The 24,126-nt window shown below is 37.3% G+C and overlaps 2 protein-coding genes and 1 non-coding gene across 3 annotated transcripts; 1 reads left to right on the top strand and 2 right to left on the bottom strand.

Annotated features, from left to right (window-relative positions):
- Window positions 1-750: 750 nt before the first annotated feature.
- Window positions 751-1,068, top strand: LOC137960521 (flowering-promoting factor 1-like protein 3). The gene has a single exon (XM_068808167.1). It carries the CDS (start codon window positions 751-753, stop codon window positions 1,066-1,068), a length of 318 nt encoding a protein of 105 aa, XP_068664268.1.
- A 12,496-nt stretch (window positions 1,069-13,564) lies between these two features.
- On the bottom strand, window positions 13,565-18,137 carry LOC137959363 (respiratory burst oxidase homolog protein B-like). Its single transcript, XM_068806763.1, has 12 exons — window positions 17,639-18,137; window positions 17,389-17,548; window positions 17,214-17,262; window positions 16,346-16,459; window positions 15,812-16,240; window positions 15,333-15,719; window positions 14,968-15,063; window positions 14,771-14,886; window positions 14,594-14,696; window positions 14,408-14,481; window positions 13,836-14,335; window positions 13,565-13,711 (listed from the first exon to the last, which is right to left on the bottom strand). The coding sequence occupies exons 1-12, from the start codon at window positions 18,135-18,137 to the stop codon at window positions 13,602-13,604; spliced, it is 2,637 nt and encodes an 878-aa protein (XP_068662864.1). The 3' UTR covers window positions 13,565-13,601.
- Window positions 18,138-23,460: 5,323 nt separating this feature from the next.
- On the bottom strand, window positions 23,461-23,534 carry TRNAN-GUU (transfer RNA asparagine (anticodon GUU)). Its single transcript has one exon. It is a non-coding gene; the product is annotated as a tRNA-Asn (tRNA).
- Between the last annotated feature and the right edge of the window lie 592 nt (window positions 23,535-24,126).

Here is a 24,126-nt window from a genome sequence, read left to right on the forward strand (position 1 = left end):
TCCCTATTCGATCTCTCAGCTTTCACTTATGGTCCTATTTGATCTCTCTTTTTATCAATAGAACAATCGACATGGAGCTGGTATTCTTGTTTGCTTGATAATGGGAGTCAAGATGGATCAAAAGCTTGTCTCCTTCAACGCACTGTAGAGAGTAAACGCCGGTCTTTTGATCTCAATAAACTTACTATCTTAACCTCTTCTTAACTTGTTTTTTAAGCTTCATTTCTTCGTCAACCTGTGAAGCATATCACCGGAATGAGCCTGCTACGAGAGCAATTGATATAAGCGAAGCTTCAGAGCTTCAGAGAGAGGATGAGACGTCCTTGCGCTGGCCAACTTCTTCGTCCCGCTATTTGGGAAGATTCCTGTCGTAGGGTTGGAGATGAGAGAAAATGGGATTCTAGCCAATCAAGAGCCAAGATGAGGTACCTCCGCCATCGCTGATATTATCACTCTCACTCGAAAGAGGGTCCCACGTTAGCCACTTCATAGGCAAAGAGGAGCCATCCCAGCTCGCCCCAACGTTCTTTACATCGCACTCTCTTAATGATTTTCTAAATCCAAGGTTCCTCTCTATATAAACCCCTTTCACTCCCGTCTTCCCTCTCCATCACCTCCCACTGCTCTACTTCTTTCCTTCTTTCCTTCCTTCCTTGCTCTTCTTTCCCTTTCTTCGATCTCTCTTCTTTCCTTCTCTGGGCATTTGAAGTTTGAAGCGTTATTAGTCGAGAAGGAAGAAAGAAAGGAAAAATGTCCGGTGTATGGGTGTTCAAGAACGGGGTGGTACGGCTGGTGGAGAACCCTGCTTCGGAGGCGACGGAGGGGCGGCGCAAGGTTCTTGTTTACGTTCCAACTAATGAGGCGATCCAATCATACGCCTCCCTGGAGCGAAAACTGTACGGGCACGGCTGGGAGCGGTACTACGGTGACCCGTATCTCCTCCAATTCCACAAGCAGACCACCGTTCACCTCATCTCTCTCCCCAAAGATTTCAAGAGCTTCAAGTCCATGCACATGTACGATATAGTCGTTAAGAATCGTAACCTCTTCGAAGTGAGGGACATGTAGAACCAAGTTTATCTTTCCATGTATGGCTTTCCTCTTCTTGTCTCCAAACTACAACAAGCTTGTGGGTAGAGGGTGCTAGCCTGCTTCATCTCACTTATGGTTCAATAAATTAAACGCTCTCTATTCATCTGTTGCGTGTCTGCCGCTGTCTCCTGCGTTTGTAAAAAGATCAAGTGTACTGTTTGCTGAACTTCTTCTTTTTTTTTTTTCTTCTAAATGAAGAAGAACAAGTGTTTGTTAATTTTCAGATCAAAGTTTAAAAAATAAACCATGTGAAGTTTGCATTATAATTCTCGTGTACATGAGAAACTAGTCATGGGTCTGAAGTTCTGGCAACATTATATTATAAGTTGACACGATTCGATCAGGAATGTTCTGTAATGTAACATAGATGGTAAGTATCACGGCATGGCGTCTACGTTGCTAGTGGTAGTGGCGAGGGACGAAAGACTTATAAACCGTAATAGGGAGATTTGATGGAAAAAATTTCTGTGAGAGAGGAAGCAGAAATAGAGAGAGATGAAGACGAGTGCGACAGGAAAAGACGAAGAACAGAGCGTACAGCTTGTTTCTTTGCTTGGAATCGACGTGAGAGCGACACGTGTTCGTTCTCGAAACACAATGAATCGAATCGAAATGTCCAATCGTCTTGAGGCGCTAGGTGAAACTGCAAAGTCTTTTCTTCACCGCCACCGCAAGACAGAAGAACCAATCGACCAACGAATCCTCCTCCACTCTCTAAGATTTCTTCTAAACTCAAAACGCTGTCTCGGTGCCCACTTCACAGTCTCAGAACCTTTCGTCACCATGCAATGATTGTCTATTGCATCCTTTAGGCTTCCTGTCAAACTCCCCTTCGAAATGCCAGTGTTTGTCTGTCTGGCAGTAGCGGCTATTTTGCCAGTCAACTTCGTTTTCTTTTGCCGAGAACGATGTTGATGCTAAGCAATTAAAATGACACGCCATAGAAAGAACTCTGCTTCGTTTCAATGATTTGTTACTACGAGGAATTTCCGGACTTGCTTGAATAAATAAATCAAGTTAAATAGATTTCTTTCCTTGAAGATTCCATTGTTCTGGATAAGTAGTTATTCCTTTCATTTCAGCATAAAGCTAGATATTCCGTTATATTTTTCTCTCTGGAGTCGTTCTGTCATCCTTACGGTTTCATGATTGGAGGATGACGGCGTTCTACTGCACTGAAGAATGGATTTGATATGACAGGAGATAAATTTTTAGGCGGACTCCAACTGTCAAAGAGTCGCAACTAGCAACGCAACCTCCTTTCGAGTTTCATCTTCTCCGGCCGTCCCGAATCATTGATTCAGAGCTCTGAAATCACTGCCCAGAGTGCCTTGGCTGGAGCCAGTTCGGATAACAGAGTTATGAGCCACGTTTCACTACTGATTCTCATGCTCTTGCTCTTCGCCGGTCTCTGCCCATTCCGTGCAAAGAAGATGGGTTCCCAAAGGGTGGAAAATTCTCAAAAGCTGTTTGAACTTTCTGTAGAATAGAGACAATTTGCTATCCTATCCACAAAGTATGGAGCGATGGTGCCATTTTGTAGCCTTATGACTTGATTGTGATTGATGGATATTTTGTCAACTCTCCCAAACTTGTGTTTATCACTGATCAGGTTTGGTCTTGGATTCGAAGATAAACATATTGGCTCTCTTACTAAATCGATGTAATGCAAACGATTCAACCTCTGTAGCTTTTGATGTATAAGCCTGGGTCACATCCATTCACATAAAGACAAATATAGATGGATGATATTTAATACTAGGATACCTCTCAGGAAACCCAGGTGATACTGTCGACTATTGGCACTAGGACTTGTGAAGGATATCCCGCTGTAACAGAAGCCCCTCCGATTACAACGGTAATCGGGTTTTTCTGCCTCTTGGCTAATTGGTCCTCTGATTCCAGTAATGGAAGCCTAACCTTCGGGTTTCTGTTACTTTGGGATTCCTTCACAAGACTCACCTCACATAAACATGCTTTGGAGAAGTCCCATGAACCCATCAACTTCAACTGCTTAATTGTTTTGACCATTCATTATTGGTTTGCATGTCTTAACAGTAGCTTAAGGTCTTTCACTATAAAAATTGAAGAGGAACAGGAAAAGGAACTAAATGGAAGGGAAAGAAGGGTATGGGATCTCCTTTTTGTTTTAGGGGGGGTTAGTCAATTTGAAGGACGAGATGGTCTTCAACCGCATAACACCCTTCAACACTTGAAGTCGTTAGTGGAGCGCAGATGAAGCTTCATCTCGATGCAGGGGATGAAGGGTCCTTCATCTCCATGGTTTAATTTCCTTCATCTCAAAGATGGCCTTGTTTGATCTTCTTTGAGTTGAAGGACGCGCGACGCTGGCTTTTTCCCCTTGCTCTCCTCGCACCCCCCTCGCACGTCGTCATTTCTCATTTTTTCTTCCTCTCTCCCGCACTCCCTCTCTTGTCTCCCTGTGCCCCCGAGGTTGCTGCTGCCATAAAATCGATCTGATTTTCGTCTCCAGCCACCGTCTCAGCTCCCTCTCGTCTTCGGCCTCATCTCTCTGTCTTCTCTCAGCCTCGCCCTCTCTCTCGCACCCCCTCTCTCGTCTCTGTGACTCCCTCTCTTCTCTCGGACTCACTCTCTCTTGCTTCTCTCTCTCTTATCCCTCCCGACCTCTCTTTCTTCTCTATCTTCTCCCTCTCTTCTCCCTTTCGGCCTCCCACTCCCTTCTCTCTCTGGCTATTCTCTTTTCCCAAAAAATACCTTTCGATTTCGTTCAATTTCCCCATTTCCATTTCGATTTTCTTCGAGTTTTGGACATTTGGGCATCGATTGCTTAATTTCTACTTCGATTTGGCATCGATTTAACCCTTCGGCTTCGGTTTTCCCCAAATTTCAGAAGGTATGCCTAAACCCTAATTTATTTTTTATTAAATTAGTGTTTTATTTTATTTAAATTTATTTTCAGTGAATAATTAGGGGTTATTTGTGCATTATTGTGGGATTTAGGGTTACGGTTTATAGTCTAACTTCTTGATTTGTGTATGGGTTATTTTTAGGGTTTGCTACTCGGTATTTAAGGGTCCTGTAATTAGGGTTTAGGGTTTATGGTTAAGGATTTAGGGTATTTTAGGGATTAGGGTTTTTAAGGTTTAGGGGGTTTAGGGTTTTTAAGCTCTAGGGTTTTTTGGGTTTAGGGTTTGGAATTGGGTGTAGGGTTTAGGGTTTAGGGCTTTTATGGTATTAAGTTCTGGAATTAGTGTTTAGGATTTAGAGTTTAGTAAGTGATAGGGTTTAGGGTTTGATGGTTTAGGTTTTTTTTTATGGTTTGTGATTCCGTGACGGGTAAAGGTTTTTCGATAAAGTTTTTGCCATGAGGAACGTCTCGGATTTAGATTATACATGGTTGCAAGAAAGCAACCAAGTGGTCGACCATATGACATTTGGACCTTCGAAGACGATATAAAAATGCTCGATCTCTTGGTTGAGCAGGTTAATTTAGGAAACAAGTTGCCTAACGGGGTATGGAAGCATGAGGTATATATGCTTTAGGGTTTAGGGTTTAGTGTGTCACTTTAGGGTTTGATGGTTATGGTTTAGGTTTTACTAGGGGTTTTTAGTCCAATTCAAACAAGGTTAAGTCGCCTACACGGGCGTCCATTAGCCAACGAAACCCGACCCCCATCATTGGCGAGGTACAGTTCATAGTGTCTGTGATGGGGCTCTACCAGGGGTCTTCGGTGAATTTGGACTTGATGTGTGTGTGTTCTCATTGTTTAGTGCATATGCAGTAGTGAAAAAAATTTAATTAATTTTCAAATGTGTGAGAATGTTGTTGAGAATTTTTGAAGTGCTATGGAATGTTTTTGCCATGTGGTGAGGAGATTCGGGTATTATACATATCCACCACATGGTATTTTTTTTTATGGCTTGTGTTTCCGTGACGAGTAAAGGTTGTCTGATAATGTTTTTTCCATGAGGACCGTCTCGGATTTAGATTATACATGGCTGCAAGAAGACAACCAAGTGGTCGAACATATGATATTTGGACATTCGATGGTGATAGCAAAATGTTCGATCTCTTCGTCTAGCAGGTCAATCTAGGGAACAAGTTGCCTAACGGGGTGTGGAAGCATGATGTATACATGGACTGTGTCAATAAGTTCAATGAAGACGCAGTCATGAAAAAAACTGTTGAGCAGGTGAAGAATCGAACAAGAGCATGGAAAAAAATATTCCAAATGGTAACGAGTTGTATCAACACTAGTAGTTTGGTTGGGATGCAACTACACAAAGAGTTATTGTATGTAATTCTGTATGGCTTGACTACATAAAGGTTAGTAAATCATGATGTACTATAAAATATTTTTTATGTTTTCCGCGTTAGTATAACTCTATTCGAAGACGTCTAAATGATGTTTTATTCTTGTAGGAGCGCAAAGATGCTGAGAAGTACAGACGTGAAGGCTGCCCCTTGTACGACAAATTAGCTGTGGTGGTGGGAAACACAATAGCGGTAGGGTCAGGAGGTGCAACCTTTGTAGATCAGGGCTATGAGGTGATCCGTGAATCGGAACATGTCCCGATGGATGAGCCAGAGGATGTTGATATAGTTAGGGATACTCCATCACCATTATTAAGCATGGTTGAGTCTCTAGGTAATCAATCTGAAAGAAGTAAGCGATCATCTTCAAGTCATTGTAGAAAGAGAACCGAAATGCCCGATGATGACACTAGAAGATTCTTTGATGCAATAGATTGAATTGCTAAGACATTTGAGAATTTCATGATGAAAGACGCTATTGAAAGAGATTGGATCAAAGCCCTCAGGGAAATCCTGGACTTGCCTACATAATTGAAGTTTCGCGCTCCTTCATGGTTAAATACGCCAAGTAAGAAGGTCATGTTTACGAAGATGACAGTGGAAGAGCGGGTCGAGTGGCTTAAATTTTGTTTTGAAATCTAATTGTAATGCGTTATAAATACACTATTCTTTTGGAATATTGTTATGTATTAGGTATGATATTTGAATTATGACGTTGCAAGACTTATTAGTATGGCTTGTATTTAAATTTGATATGTTGTTGTGTTTATATATTGCATGGATGAATATGGTAGATGAGTATGGATGTGGACAATTAAATGAATATGGTTGCATAGGGATGTGATTGAATGTAGCATGTGGGAATGCGGATGAATATGGTTGTTTATAAGTGTGATCGCAAATAGGTTATGATTGAAGATTGATGTTTACTTATGTTTATGACTTTTAGGTGATTGAATTTGTGGATTTCCATGGATACTATGACAGACGATGAAAAGGTTGCAACTATGGTTGCATTCACAACTTTGTTTATCGCCATGGGAAGATACTATATGTACCATTGCAACAGGCGTGTACCACGTTCTTGTGGGATGAATGGTCCATTGTATTTGAAAAAGGCACTAGACAAATCACCAATTAAATTTTGGAAAGTTTACAGAATGAACCAACTGGTATTTCACAAATTGGCAGATATACTTACTACTAAAGGGTTTTTATCAGTCACAAAGACCATCTCAGTTGAAGAACAACTTGCATATTTCCTCCTAACTATTGGTCAAGAACAAGCGTATAATGTCACAACAGAGATGTTTGATAGATCAAACTAGACCATAAGTAAGTATTTCAACAAGGTGTTGGATACAATCCTCAAACTTCACTCTGATTATGTCAAACGGCCTTCCGAACACACACACTCGAAGATTTTAACCAATTCAATGTTTTATCTCTACTTCAAGGTAACATCACTTCCTATAACTAAATAATTTTAGATTAATATACAAAGTTAGTCAATATTAATTGAAAATGTATAATTAGGATTGTATTGAAGCTATTGATGGAACTCATATTAAAGCCAATATTCTACTTGAAGATCAACCAAGGTTTTGGAATAGAAAAGGTTATCTCTCACAAAATGTGATGGCAGCATATTCATTTGATATGCAATTCACTTATGTACTTGCTGGATGGGAGGGCTCAGTAGCTGATTCCCGTGTACTAAAGGATGCATTGACTCGTCGAGATAAAATCTTTGTACTTGAAGGTAAGTAATATATTTTTATGCAGTCATTTTTTTCTATTTTATCTTCAATTATTTTATGTGGTATATAATTTCTATTATAGGAAAATATTATCTAGTCGATACTGGTTATGCAAATCTTCTGGGATTTTTGGCTCCATATCGAGGAACCCGATATCATCTGCAAGAATTTGGAGATAATATTCCTAGAAATGAAAAAGAATTATTCAATCGAAGACATTCATCTTTACGGAATATTATTGAGCGAACTTTTGGTGCTTTACAAGCTCGATTTCAAATGTTAAAAGGCACTCCATTTTCTTTTAAGATCCAGGTGAAAATTGTACATGCTTGTTACATATTGCACAATTATATACATTCAAAAGATTATGATGATATATTTGAAGATGAAGATGATGATTCGGGTGGCGAGCTCGGTGGAGGAGGTGATGCGGTCCAATTAGGTACAACAGATGATACAGACAGCGACGATTGCGATGATCTTGAGGATGTGGGTAGCCAAGTAACAAGCATTCAGAGGCAGAGTGCATTAGAATCCACAAGAGCCGCACAATTTCGAGATGCCATATCGACTTCCATGTGGAACGATAAATGATGGTTGTATCTTATTACTTTTGAACATGCGTCATTTATATGTACTAAACTTGTAACTTGTTGATTTTAATATTAAAGGCACGAACTCGTTATTTGAATAATTTTTTTAGGTTATTAATAAAGTTGTATATGTATTTATTTATTTTTTTTCAATTTTATTACTATATTAAACTTCATATTTAAGTCTCTGGTAAAAAAATATAATTAAAGTATGCATTTGATTAATTAATTACTTTTAATTTTGTCAAAATATATAATTAATTAATACCATGCAAAAAATCTATCTTATGTTATTAATATAATACTTTTTATTCATTAATCATATTTATTTTTTATTTACTCTATTGTATTAGTGATTTAATAGTGATAATTAAAATATTGTTAACTCAAACACTTGGTTTAATTAAATTATTTTTATAATTAATAAAATCAATGGTTTTAAATTTCGAAGATGGAGATGAAGATGAACTTGTCCACACTAACACCCATTTCGAAGATGAAGATCATGTAGATGCATAAGATGAAGATGAAGATCAAATTTCCAGTCCCCCCCCCCCCCCCCCCCCCCCCCCCCCCTCTTACATAGCAAGCATATAGATTGTTCAGAAAAAAAAAAAAAAAATGTGAGTATAGGATCCTACAAGAGGGTAGGGTCCGATAAGATGCCTGAAAAGCTTAAAGCCTTCAAAAAAGAAGCACAAACCCTGAATTCTACATAATAACACTTTAATAACCCATTACTATCATGGTTAATGATGGAGTGGAGCAATTCCCCCCCACCCCCCCCCCCCCCCCCCCCCCCCCCCCCCATTATTCTATTATGTTATCTTTAAGCAAATTCAAACAACCAAAAGTAAGTTCTTTCTATAGAATTGGATAAAAGAATAATTTTTTGATGCATTACTTTCATTTATACAATTATTTATAGTTATAGAAGGATAAGAGGATAAAGATTATATAGAATTGGATAAAAGAATAATTTTTCAATGCATTACTTTCATTGATATAGTTATTTATAGTTACAAAATGATAAGATGATAAGGATTATCTCTAAGAGAGTTTACATGATAGTAAAGTTACAAGTGTACATGACTGTAGAGTTATTATCTTTAATATTTTCCTTCAATACCCACATTAATCCGGCCAAGTTGCTTTACGTTGCTTACCTCCACTTTGTTTTTACTGAAACTCCTAAAAGTTTGGAAGACGACCATGATCCAATACAACGTCACTTTTTCTAAAACCTTTCTTCTCAGACACATTTCTTCAAATAGGTTGGAGGGGGGTTGATTATTATCACCTGTGACGACAATGTCATCCATGATGTATTGAAACTGGTTTCAAATGACGCCAAATACCCCAACCCAGGATCAAAGACTACTGCCTAGAAAGCTTGTTGGTTGGTACAAGGACAGACGTAGCAGTTTTTACTCTCCTACTTGATTTGACTCTGATGGTGCGACTTCTCGAGTAAAGCTTAAAAAACTTGGAAAGGTCTTCTTTCCTATGGAATCACAAGCTCAGAGAAACGATGTATGGTTAGGCAGGCAACGAGAAAGAAGTATCTTTTAAGCAAGGTTAGGGTTTAGGGTAAGAATGGACTCACCCAACATAGAAAGGCCGAGTCCACCCCCTGACCAAGCCCAATCCCATTAAAATACAACTTGGAAAACAATGACTAAAAATGTGCATCAAATGTGTGGCAATTTTCAAGTAGGATTGATAAGTTTAAACCTCTAAATTTAAGCACAACTTACATAAGTTGGACGAAAATTATGTTCTTTAAACTCTTTACATAAAAACATATAACTTTTGTTCATCGTGTATGTCGAACGCTTCTTTAAGATACCCTTCTTTTGTCATGAATAATTTTGTTAGTGCTTTTACGGTGTGACCCTACTCAAAACACTTTGTATGGATTTATTATATTTTAATAAATAATTTATGCATGTATTTAAATACTTCCATGGGATTCATGATTTGATGACTGATAATTGAGAAGTGGGTGTCGTATTGACACTTTTCTGAAGTTCACTGCTCAAAATTTCATTCAAGTCGATTATGGTAAAAAAATTTCCAATTGATTCACTTAGACTATGTCAAATTATAGCTACATATGGAGCATTGGACCACTCACTTGTTAGGGCCACAAGAATAAACTGAGAGGTATAGTGAATAGGTTTATCTAATTTTATAGCTAATTTTTTTAAATTATTATTGAAACTTAGGATTCCATTATGTATAATCACAGTAGAAGAAGATAAAGGCATGAGGAGAAGAAGAAGAGTTGTGGAGAAAAGGTTTTAGGAGGAGAAGAGGAAGAGTGACAAATTTGGAGAAAAGAGGAGGAAGATTAGTGTTATGTCCAAACCCTCCCCTTTAAGTTGTATTTATAGATATCAAAAGTACTAATATTACAAGAATACCCTTCACCCCAGTAAGAGTGAATAAGAGACATAAATAATAAACAAATTACATTAGTGTCATCTTTATGAGATGACTCTTTATTTACCATCATGCCACCACTGTGGGGTTTGTGGGGGTATGAACTCATCTTCCACACACTTGGACGTGTGAGCTTCCTTGGTCATGTGGGTTTGGGCCCATCTTCCAACACTCCCCCTCAAGCTAGAGGTGAGAGAACATCATAAATGCTCAGTTTGCTGTAAATGGTATAGAGGATCTTTGTGTTCACTAATCTATGTGGGACCATTCCTTAACAACTATAAACAATGAAACAACAAATAGAAGTTTCCACAAAAAATACACTAGTATTTTTATAGTGGTTCACAACTTGACATTACCTCGAATTATAACATCCTCACCCAAGGTGTTTTCAACTCAGAGTTTAATTCACTATATTCAATCGCCAAATGACATCTACAATACTTGACCCCAAGGGTCCAATTACAATAGTTCTCCAATACTTAGATATTATGTGTTAAATAATAGTTCCACATAGATTAGTAAATCCAAAGGTTTTGGGTTTATTAGTTGGAAAAGAGACTTCTTAACTTAACTAGTTATTTTGGGATGAGCCTTGACACCAACCTCACATTATAGTCAATAACCACTTGGTACAAATTCCAAGAATCTAAAGAGGGAGTTTTAGCAATAACTACTAATCAAGTTATCCAAATCTTGATTAGTGTACAATACAATAAGGAATACTTGCTTTTCAATCAAACCCATAGCTTCTTAAATCAGACAAGAAATCCTAGGTGATTCTACCACATCAATTAATAGCTTAATTCAATCTAAAACAAATTCTTTCAAACTAAGAGTAAAGTAAGATTTGAAAAACTCTCAAATTCAAAGCTTGAATGGATGTGAGATTACCCCCTTAATTGAAGTCTATTGTGATAGAATCAAGGCCAAAACTTTTGAACAAAGTGATAAAACCCTTATTAGCAAGGTCCAACCTTTTTAACCAAGTGATAGAAAATGTTGAGATGAAGGAAAAAGAAATTACGTGAGTTGAATAACATGAAAGAAATTTAGGGAAGAAGAGTACTAGAGGGAAGAAGTAGGAGAGAAGAGATAAGAGGAAGATGAGAGAAAGTGAGGCTAGGGTTAAGGCACTCATAGGGGAGAGTGGAGGGCAAAAGAGCAAGAAAAATAAATGCTTGGGCATGTAAAAAATTCATAAAAAATAACTTTAAATCATTATTTGAGCTCCTTAACACTTTGGTTGGTGACTTGTAAATTATGGTGATCAATGATGACTGAATTTTTTTGTACAGTAAATTAGGAAAAATTTCTTTGAGCATGCCATTCGGATGATTAGGGTAAGCTCAAACTCTCTTCATAACTTGTGCTTTCTTATTCATTAAGTCATTCGAATGATTGGTCAATTAGGTGCTAGAATACCTTTTCTCTTTCAGGGCATTCAAACAAGATAACTTTGGTTGGTTGGTCCTTTGATGTTGTTGACTAGGTCTTCATTGCATGGGTTTTTCGGTAAGCTAGGTGAATGATTCTTAATAGATCTCTTTCTCACTCATATCTTTTGGTTGCAAGCAACTTGGTCACCATAGCTTCATTTTCTTCAATCCTTCCAGTGCTTGGTCGATTGGATATCTAGGTAGGGTGGCATCGAGTTAAGCTGGGCTCGAACCTGCATATGTTCGAGCTGGGCTTGATTAAATACTTTGAACTTGAGCTCAAGTCGACACCAACCTTGAACTTAAAATTAGAATCGATCTCGAGCCCTATAATTATAACTGAGTTCAAGCTGGAGCTCGAGCTCAAGCTGGGTTTGAGTTCTAACATACATATAAAATTTTGCATAAAATACATATCAAATAAACTCTACATAAAATTATACATAAATTTTACTTAAAATTGGGTATGACCTCTACATAAAATTGGGCATGACCTATGTATACAAATCCTGCATAAAATTGTTCATAAACATCGCATAATAGTGTTTTAAATGTATAAACTTTATTTGATAGTCAAACACAAAAATTTACATGAAATATAAATATCAAGGTTACAATCACCCTAACAAAAAATATAAATCCAATATACATTTATAAACTCCAACTCTTTCTCTTCATGTTAGAAAACAATATTCTAAGTCTCTGTTTGTTTACATGAGTAAAACATCCACCTATGACAAAAACAAAAGAATAAAACTTATTATTGTCTAATAAAAAAATACTCGTCTAAACTTATTATGCCAATGTGACTTATTTAAAAACATGAATTATAAACAAAATGTGACTTCTATACACATCTTCCCCTTATTTAAATATGTTGTTAATTGTATAGGTTTTTCGCTAGTACAAGGTCTAGATAGTGCCTGGGGAGGGATAAAGGCTCAAAGAGGCTTCACCCTTTCCTCAATGAACTGATGGCTATGATTGAATTGGTAGTTTGACAATTAGTTTAACTTTCATATACTTTACCAGGAACCAGGATAAAAGGCATAAAATTTTGCCCAAACCAAATGTTAAGTTAGATATTTTGTCACATTAGTTCTTCCTCCAAGGCCTCTTTACCATGAGAGTTATGTAAGACTCTTCCATATTTACTTCTTGCATGTAAAAATACACTTCTACCATGTCTCTCCCAAATGAATCTATAAAAAAACATACACAAGGAGAAAACATATGAAATAATAATAGAAAAGTAAATGTACAAGCGTATCAACAAGGAACTTTATAACGAAAGACTCACATTTAAAAAGTAACTCCATGGCTTGGTAGTCAAATCGAACCTTTTTTCCTCATCTGTCCCTGACATCCTTGTCTTTCTCTCCTCACTTGCTTAGAGTAAAATTTGTTGAGTTAGATGCGCTAGTGCATGTGTAGGAGCATTGGACTGCTGCCTTCCAACCATATGGGGATGATGAATAAGACTTATTTCTTCATATAAATTGGTCTTATTTATTCTCTTCATGTGATTGAAGGTGATTAATCATGCACATTACTAGGACACACCTACTACATCCAAACTCAAGTAAAACCAGAAAACCTTAGAAATACACCCAAACTTGCTTTCATTTCTTTAACTACAAGGGATGCCAACATTTTGCTTGAACAAGAATGAAAGTAAAAACTAATAAAATAGAGGTGCAATATGAAGTGTGAACATCATAGGCCGACGACCGTTAGTAATACACGGAACATGTGTTGAAAGCTGTTTTCAACTAGGAACCTAGAAATTCTCTTTGTGGAAATCAAACTGGGTGAAGATCTTGTGGGTGAGAGCACTAACTAGTAGTCATAAAATATTATAATTATGTCATTCACCGTAGTAAGAGTGAAGAAGAGACAAGAAATATAAACTAATTATATCAATGACACCATAATTACATCATATCTTGCACAAAAGCTTTCTTCAACTACGAACTTAGAAATTTTCTTTGTGAAAGTCAAACTGGGTGGAGGTCTTGTGGCTGAAATCACTAGATAGTCGTTTTAGCTCTCCTGTTAAACCCTGAGGCCCACAGTAGAAAACTCCTGAAACAATTCGAAGAAACCGTTGACTTCCTCCACGAAACAAACAAGTTATGCACCAAAAAATTAAAAAAAAAAAAAAGGTCCAAAAGCTGCAAGTAACATAGAAGGGCGATCCTCCACTTACCAACACGTTGGTCGCTGTGGTTAATGGCGACGTGCTTGAAGACAGATCGCCAATTCGGTCGAGCAAAATGAGTCTTGACCCTAGTCCCAGACACAATATCCACTCCGTTCTTGGCATGATGAAGCGACTGGAGCATGGCAATGAGAGCAGACCTTGCGTCGCCTTCCTCGTACACGCTCGTGCAGTAGTTGTGAAGCTCGATCACGCCATTTTTGTCTTTCTCAGCCACATCGTTCATCACTTCCTTAAACCACTCGAAAGACCCTTCTTCGCGAGTAACCCAGTAGAAGTATGCCCTCTTAGTAGCAAACTTCATCACCTTCTTCCCCTTGCTTCCCCCTTTCTCCAATTCCACTTCCGTGATATTGTTTAATACATCTCGGAGTATGCTTATCAATGGTGTCGCACCGATGCCGAGCCCTGCCAGGAGGAGGACGTCGTACTCTCTGTAGTCCTGAGCCGGTGCACCGTAAGATCCATCAATTAACAACTTCGGTAACCTGACAGAGCTAAGGTTCAGTTTAGATTCTAGAACGATGTATCAAAGAAAGCTAGCCTTGATTTGAACTAACCTAGTCGTCTTTTCTTCTACTGGCAAATCTGCAAGCGGGAGGCCGCTTCGATCTGTGGTTGGAAGCCGGCACATCTGCTTCAATTAGTCTTAGTTTGAGTAAACTAAACAAACTACATCTGAATGACTAAATCACGAACTGAGAAACTTGTAAACAACATGAAATAGTTAGAGAGATTGTAATCACCTCCGAGAAGACTTGTCTGAGGCGTAATGTCCAATCACCCGCCGTTCGGATATGAATACTCAAGTAGTCATCGTTCGGAGCTGAAGTGATGGAGAAAGGATGCCTGAACATAAAACACATATTATAAAGTCACAAAGTAGCAGAAGAGAGCAGTAAAACGAACGTCCCAAAGCGTACCATTCAAAAGGAGAAACATCTGTACATTTGACGAAGATATATTGCCCACTTTTGTATCTAAATCCTTGGGGTTTTGACATATGAAGAGAGAGCACATTCCCCGGATAAACTGCTACCTGGAAAGCCGTTAAGAGGATGAGGAGATTCAAGCTTTTGTGTCTACGAAAGTGTTTACCATAAGGGCGTAATCGAGTTACCTTGAGAATTTTGACAGGCTTGTAGCCTGATCTGAGTGCTCGAATAAGGCGTTCACATACATATAACAGTACAGGAACCGCGAGGTACATCCATGTCTGAAATGGTTGTTTATAGCAAAGTAAAATGTTCAAAGACATTCTAATTTACCTTTATCACAAACAAGAATTTAGATATATGAAGTAACACAGCTGATCCATACGTTTGGTGCAAATCATGATCGGACGGTTGAGATAACTATTGATCAGTTGATCATGATTGGACGACTGAGGTAGTATTTCGCATGTTTCACACCAAATGATTTTTAGTATTGGATCAGCCCTAAGACTAGCGCCTACTTATTTGAGTAAAAGACTAAGAGACTTACAGTTTTCTTGTACCATTTCTTGCTGAGATAGAGGAAAGTGCCATGGATGACAAAGAGCACATAAACGATGACGAAGAGATGGTGGGAATACCAGAAGGCATTGAAACCCGTGAGCTTTCTCAATAGACTTGGGAGCTTCACCTTATTCCGTCGAAACCATGGCTGCGCCAGCGTGTAGGCAATGGCCATCAGCACCACCATCAGCACCCCTGTCCAACCCTCCACTCCCTTGACGAACCACCAGTAGTTGGGCGGTCGTTCATCACCGAAGAAGGGCGCCATTGGCTTGTACTCGTCATCTGTGGCATGCAGTAGACGAGGGAAATCACACGTCAAATGCGCTAGAGCATGAAGGCCGACTCCTACTGCAATCCCCGCTGCAATAACCTGTCAAATTAAGGCGAAGACATGTGAGGGAAACGTCAGTCACGGAAAATGGCCGACCAGCTGAAGAATGGGCAATGGCGGAGAGAATGTACCTTGTGGAAGTTGATATTGTCGTCAAAGGGGACAACACGCCCGAGCTTGGTTTTACTTCTGAGCCATGTAATGGAGTTCCTGCAGACCGGAAGGAGAATCAAGGCCATGTTGAACTTGAGTGTCTCGGCAGCCCCTTTGGCGGTGGTCACACAGTAGCCCATTACATGGAACACTGCTCGGTGCTTGTACTGGATGAATTTCCAAGCGAAAAGAGCCGCACATATGGATAGCCAGAGAGCCATCACCCACACCCTCTTCCAGTTATCGTGAAGGAAGTAGGAAAACTCCTTATACCCACTGCGTATAGGGTTGGGCTCCTTGGTCGGCATCAGCTTCTGGCTCAGCATCTTGCTCAACTTTCGACTGCTTGTGGTCGATTTTTCTGACTGGCTGGGAGCTTCCAAAAGTAACATCTCCAGGTTTTGGACCTAATAAACTCATGTGGAAGAAGAGAAAAATAATCAGTGCCGGAGCGAAAGTATTGGAACTGTATCATCCCTTGCAGAAACGAAGGAAACAGTAGAGTGATGGACCTCGATGTAGCCAAGATTGTCTGGATCTAGATCTTCCATGATGAAGGCGGCGTACTCATCTGCTCGTTCTTTGATCTTTGACAATTTGTTCGCTGAAGCACTGAGACTGATAATCTGAAAGCAATTAAAGCATATTAAATCGTTTTTAATTTCATTATATTTGTTAAAAGGGGTAATTATTCGTTGGATGAATTAACTATCACTAAGTCACAATCATCTCAACTGCACTTAAGATTTGTTAATATATGTATCTGGACTATTTCCTCCTATCATATAATAATGAAAAAAATGAAGCTATCATCCAATGAGAAAAGGCATTTGGTGCGAAACATGTGAAACAACTATATCAGCCGTCCGATCATGGTCAAATGGCTAAGATAGCTGTTTGGTCAGACAACCGAGATAGTCGTTGATTAGACGGTTGAGATAGTATTTTACATGTTTCGTACCAAATAATTTTTCGTATTGGATAAACCGTATAATATAGAGAAAATCCCACCAGCCAAATGCTACCCTTCAACTTTCAATTTTTAAATTGGATTAGTTTATCCTGTGGTCCTCTTCTAATCTGCTTAGTCTACATAGACCGAAAAGGAGCAGGCACTACGACTGGAAAGAAAGGGAGAAAAATTGTTCTTGAAGGACCACCTTCCAAAGGGAGATGTGATAGGCTCTTTACCTTTTTCTAAAACGCTTAACTAAATAAGGTTAGCTGTCTTTTCCTTAGTTTGAAAACTAGGAGAAAAGTAATTTTATATACTTGTCAAACTCAAAGCCGAGTGTAACTAATATCATTTAAAAATAGCTTTTTTTGTAATAATTTTTGGTTAATTTAATTAATCATTCAAAGCCAGATGACCAAGTTTACCTCTTTCACCTCTTCTTCTGTGATTCTTCCGTCAGCATTCTTGTCCACCCTGTATAAACGGTGACACCTCTCATATAACAATCTTCTTGCAAACTTTTATTATTGGCTGTCATCATTTTTTGAAGTAAACAGAAAACTGGTAGATGAGGGAGTGACGATCGTGTTTAATTCTTACATGTCAAAGAAGGTCTGGAGCCTGGAATCGAAGCTCTGGTTAGATAACTGTTCCCAGAACTCATGAAGCTCGTCTTTGGTCACACTAGAAGACTTGATTCCTCTCCTGCGAGCCAGGGCGTCGAACAGCTCCCCTGCGAACTCCGTCGTCTCCTTCATTTCTATAGAAGCATAAGTTCACTGTGGTCTGCTGAACATGGACTTAAATGAAGTTGACTGGTAGATTGGTGAATAATAAAAAGGGAACCTACCTATGCACTGCCCGAAAAGCGATTTATGGAGAGTCCCGTTTACGGCCAGAGAATGGAATCGTTTCTCGACCTCCGCCCACCCATTACCGCCGACGCTGTTAGACATAAATTTGAGACCGAGGAGTGCCCGTGCGGCGCCGGAGCCTCTCCGGTCGGTCTTGGAAAACGATTTCGAGGATGTCATGCGCTTGAGTTCCTTGGAAACCTGCTTGAGCTTGAAGGAGAGCTGGGAACCCAAGGAAGCAGGCCTCTTCCTTAGAGCCCTAGCCAGAAAACTCATGTCGCCGCCGTCGCTGCCTTTAACGTCGCTGACAGCGATGGAGTCTTCTCGAACGTCGAGGGTTATCTCCACGTATGCTTCTTCTTCTCTGGATTGGCTACTCCCTTTGTTGCCTCTCAAGGGACCGCTGAAACCAATCCTGGCGCTTCCGGGGCTCGCAGGCGCCGACCGACCCCTGTGTTGATGCTTTACTGATCCATCCTCGCTTCCTGAATCCATCTCTTCCCTCTTCTACGACTTGCAGATCCTGAGAATTACGAACATGGGTAGACTGGTTATTCGATTCAATTTGGTCTAATCAGAAATAGCATTACGATCTACGATCCAGTTTCATTTTCACTTTGTGAAGTAGCTGTAGAAACAAAGCTAAAGAAGAAAAAACGGAGCAGCCTAGTGGAGAAGTCAACAAATTATCCACTGGTACTCATGTCATAAAAAACTAAAGATCGATGTCTCAGAATTCACAATGTTTGTCATCTTCAGCTGAACTCAAAAGCAGTAAGATAGAAATCATAAAAGAAATGCATCTCTGGAAGTGAGATTAAGAACCTATGTTGAAAACAAATTCAACCCCTCTAGGAGAAAAATCTCACCGGAAGTTTCACCAGTCACCAACTGCGAATCCCAAAGAAGCAGAGAATATTCCAGACGATTACGGCGAGGAGGGAAGGAGGACTCTTATATATCCAGGGGGAACGAGAAGAAATTCCCACTACCAGTAAGTCGAGATAGATTCAAATCCGGGGGCGGCCCTAAGATTTCAACGATTTCAAAGACATCGCTTGATTAAATTCCAGTCATGGAAAAAGATGATAAATCACGATAGCAGGAACATATCCAGAACAAGAATGAACATCTTTAGAAAAACAAGAGAAGATGGAATACAGTTTTCTAGTTTTCGTTCATATAATAAGAATCAGACGAGTTGTTGATAAAAGTCACGATCGGCGTTTGGACTTTTCGTTCATATAATAAGAATTAGACTACCAATACGTACTTCCATACAATTACAATTTTTAACCAATTATTGTATGCTTTCGTGGTAAATAATGGCTTTTGTGATAGGTTCTTGGGATTATGCCAGTGTAGTAGGTAAAAGACTTGGAGAGATTTTCTGCTTTCCCTGAGTACTAGAGCACTAACATGGCTGCTTTCTGTTGACTGGTTTATGTTTAAGGTTATATTATTAAAGCAGCACATGGTTATAGTGATTACTTCAAATAAATAAAGGCCAGTAGGAGTGATTCGTTTATGGATTTTGATTCAGCAACCTCATGGGTGGAAGCAATAATGACAAGCTTAGGTAGAACAAACCTGGCACAGATATGTTTGTCCATTTGTTTTTTAATCAAATTGTAATAGTAACTGAAATGGACTATTGTAACATCTGACTAGTTCATAACAAATTATAATCAATATAAGTGAAGTTTGACAAGGATGGTGGGTAATCTGGATATGTAATTTGGTGAGTTATCTTGTCAAATGCTAGTGTTGTGATTACATCTCCAAGTTATTATGAGGATCAATTAACCTAGATTGATACCAGGTTCAACCCAATCCATCATTAGGTTTGATGACTAAGTCACCTTCTATAATTTTGATTAAAAATAGTGACTTAATAAGTTGGGTTTTCTTGTTAAGTTTTTCTAGAAAATAAAAAATGGAACTTATCGTCGGAGATTTTTTTTATTAATTCTAATTCTAATCAAAAGTGCAAATAATTTTTTTAGTGGTTTTGCTAATTGTAGGAGATAAAAATTTTCATTAATTCTAATTCTAATTCCTCTTAACCCACAAAAATTTAGGTAAAAAATGAGTTTTATTTTACTATAATAAAAAATGATTTAAAAAATAATCTGAACAAGCACAAATGAGAAAAATAAAATAAAATAATATTTATTTTCTAATGAAAATTTTTATTAGAAATTTGTTGAAAAATATATATTCTTGTCTTACTTTGTTATACATAAACAATCTCTCGGACTATTGAAATTCTCAAATGTTTCGAAATCAACTACGTTGCCTTCAGTAAAATGCAAGTTTGAATACCCTTATCATGATTTTACCACCACAAGATGTGAAGCAACTTGTAGAAAAATGAAAAAAAACAAGATAATAATTGAAAAAAAATCTCCAAGAAATTATAGGGCCAGAAGTAGAACTTTTCTTTTTATTACTAATGGGAGTTCTTTTTTTTTGTCATGAAAAGAGATAAACGAACCCGAGTTTAGTTTTCTTAGAAATTTTTAAAAAGCTTGTCTCACCCCAGCCTTTAAATGGACCTTCATTTTCAGTCTCCTTCACATTTGTCACTATCAGGTTTTAGTATTTGTCCAATCTTTCTATGTTTTCAAAAAATAAATAAGAATTTTTCTATTTCAATAGATTTCTTATTATGCTCATGTACACCTCCTAAATTTTTAACACATAATCCACCAGATATATCCAATTAAAGCAAACCATGAGCAATCACAACGATGAGCCCGAATTCGAACCAAATTTGACTAATACTTGGAAAACTTGAACATGCTCCTCCTTGTCTTAAAAGGCTTCGAATTCGAAACATCCCTTTGAATTTTTTTTTGGACATGACCTAGATATAGGGGGTTTTACCCATGTCCAACCAAATTCAAGGTCCATGAGGATATTGGATGGTTGGTGGTAGATTTGAAAATTATGATTTCATCATATACATTTAAATTTTATTATGTCATTTTAAAAATAAAATTGGTAAAAATAAAATTGGTAATTTTTATATTTAATATTAAACCTAGACTTTGATGATTTCATATTTTTTTAATACATATTGTAAGGTCCGTTGAGGAACAAACCTAGAGGGCAGAGAGGGGGGGGGGGAAGGTGGGGGTGTTGTAATTTTTTACTTTTTTTATCCCTGAATTTGTGTATTTATCATTTCAATTAATAGAAGAGCAATGTCAATATTATAATCTATATGTGTTCACAATAATCAAAATATAAATAGAAACAATTCTATATCAAGTACACATGATTTTTATGTGGTTCACAATCCTTCTATAGATAGCTAGTCCACTCAAACCCACCACCCCCACCACCCCACCAAGATATTTTAGCACCTTGAGACTTCACTAAATTTGGGTTACTCTACTACATCTATAGAAAATTGCCACTAATATGAATTAAAATATTGGCCACACAGAGACTTATGACACTCAATTGACCATAATATTCAATTTATAATAGCACACTCTCACTTAGAGTACAATAGCTAACTAGGCACACTAGCCTAGACTCACAAAAGGGATTTTAGAACTATGTACCTACACGAGGTCTTATGGTTCAAACAACAGCAAACTCAATTTGCCAACCCATACTCAATCGCAACAACTTCTAGTGTTAATGGTCTTATCTACTCAAGGCTTGACCCAAATTGCAAGGATTTCTTGTTTATAATGTAGTCCAATGTAAATAGGCTAATTTAATAATCTAAACTCAAAAAAATAGATATAGCAATCTTAAGTACCTATTCAATATAATAAGCAATATAAAATGGTCCTCAATGACTTTATTTGAAAGCATATGCAACTCAAGATAACATCATTTGAAAATTTGCTCGTTCAATGTAAACCTGGAATTGCTTTTTCAAGTTGGGAAATGCACATAAACTAATTTAATATAACATGTAATTGCACATTATAGCCCAAAAATAGTAATCTGAACTTCAATGAATGATTTCAAAGTGTTATGGCCCCAATTCACTTTATTCGACAAACTATGACCATGTAAATACTTGGATTTGAAATTTTATCCCCAAATTTCAATTTCTCATAAAAAAATCTCTTTAAAATGCTCCAACGAAACATTATATGATTATGTATATATGATTTTAAAAATGAAGAATGTAACAATATAGATTTTGAATGGTAGTTAATCACACAACCACTCATGATACACTAGTTGAGTCAAATTTAATCTTCAAAACTTTGGCCTAATTCAACAAACAAATATCTAAGCATTCGATCAACATTTTAAAGGATAAGTATTAAAATACTTAGTTTAATGAAGAAAGTCTTCAAAGTTTGTTTGCCTTTCAATGCTTGAAGGAGACTAAAACTTCTCAAAAACGACTGTGAGAGCTTGGTAGTCTTATTTCTCACTAAGGTAAGGAGAGTGTTTCGTTAGGAGGAGCTCGGGTTAAATAGCATGATTTCCAAACTTCAAAAATAATCGTTATGAATGGATAGGGCTATTTTTGTTCTTTTGAAAAAATTGGTAAAAAATATCTTGTTTAGTCCAAAAATATTTATGAACCAAGCAATTTTGTTCCAATTTTTTGTCTTTATGATCAAGTAAACAAGGACATGTTAGGTCTTGTTGTCTGTCAAACCTGAAGACAAATTGTTTATTAACTGGGTTAGGTGAATAAAGCCATTGGCAACTCACTTTATAACTCTGTTTAGATTGGGTCAATTAAATAGGTTAGATTTAGATCATGTGATCGGGTCAAGTCAAAATTTGCCAGAGCTACTATGTAAGGAGTTGAATAGTTCTTATGAATAGATTGCTTCTTATGTTGGAACATTTTATCCAAATATAGAATATTTCAAATTATTTAATAAAAATAACTGTAATTTATGCACAAGTTTATCAATAAATTTTAAATATTTTATTTTTTAGTTAGATCGCTTCTAATTTAGTAGTTGGTGGTGAGATTTGGCTTTAAAAAATCACATAGAAATGTTTTAAAAATCTCTTATCATCATCCCTCTTTTTTAGTGAATTCAACTCTACAAGTGGTGGTTTCAATTTACATGTTTACTCTATGTTTTATTCACCATTTATTATTACCCTAGTAAGTATCGAAGTAAATAGTTCGAAAACGAATAAGGATTATTCTATACTCAGTTATGCTATTCTGTATCTGGTTACCTAATTACCTATATCAAAGGGTAATTTAGTAATCTTTTATTTCAATGTATGTACATTTTAGATATTTTATGATTCTCATGAGTGTTTTAAAGGATTTGGTAGTATTCTCTAATGATTTGTTTAGAAATTAGATTGTCATTGTTCAAGGGTATTGTGCAAAAAATTATATAATTTATTAAATTAGAATTATTTTATGGAATTTAAAAAATTATATCCATGGAAGATACATTGTTTTCTTAGTCTTATGAAGGGTTGTTTTCGTTTATTTGATCATTTGAGTCTAATTGAGAATATGCACATCTTTATCTTCTACCCTCAAATTGCTTTGGAATCTGTCTCTTTTTTTCATATATTTTCATTTGTTAACTTTTTCTCTATGATAAAGTTGTAGAATATTTATATATTCTAAGGGTTTAATTATTAAAAAAAATAGATAATAGTTAACTCAATCCATTTCCTCAAATTTTTATTAAAATTCTAAATTTTAGGCACTTGTTATTAAACAATATTACAATATTCTCCACTTTCCCCCAATCGAAACAGGTAATTACCCTCTCCAAAAGGGTATACGGTAATTGTTTTTCACAAAATCTGTATAACCTCGTTAAAAGAAAAATATATTTATTCATTAATTCGCTAGAGGAAGGGCTTGAACCTTCGACCTTGTGGTTAACAGCCACACGCTCTAACCAACTGAGCTACTCCAGCTCGTTGATTTTATATAATCTTAGTCATTATTCATCAAAGTATACATCCTGTTACGTTTTCCCATCTCTTACAATCTTGATGCCGTATATTTCTCACGGACCCACCTCAGTTTTCCATGCTGCTCTTCATCTAGATCCACTCGTTCCAAAATGCTTTAGCAATTGAGACGATTCAGCATCACAGTCGTCCATATGGAAGCATGAGTATGAAGCTACAAAAGGAGCTTTAGCGTTACTCCTGTCTCTCTGCTCTTGCCCTCCCCTCGTCACCCAGTCCTCTGTCATCGCACAGACTTGAGAATATCCTCATCGGCTGATTTATAAAATATTTTACTCCAACACCCACGCAGTTCTCAATCAGGGAAAAAAGAAAACAAAAAGGATAAGTTTTGAAAGCCATCTGTTTCTGACACATTTCATTGTTTCCGACACATTTCATGCCTGAAATTCATATTTAGTGCTCAGCATAAGTGAAGTGTATTTCACTTACGCGGAAAGTGGCCCGTTCCCAAACCGTTAGTAAGTGACAGAGGAAAGAAAAATACAGTTGTATTTCGTTTTTCCCCTTTTGAGGCATACAACGATGGTAAGTG

The sequence above is a fragment of the Aristolochia californica genome, unplaced genomic scaffold (assembly GCF_029961685.1).
Source record: "Aristolochia californica isolate CCGP_79_NKW_82.1479 unplaced genomic scaffold, dmAriCali1.0.hap1 SCAF_3, whole genome shotgun sequence".
In the NCBI taxonomy this organism is placed as follows: domain Eukaryota; kingdom Viridiplantae; phylum Streptophyta; class Magnoliopsida; order Piperales; family Aristolochiaceae; genus Aristolochia; species Aristolochia californica.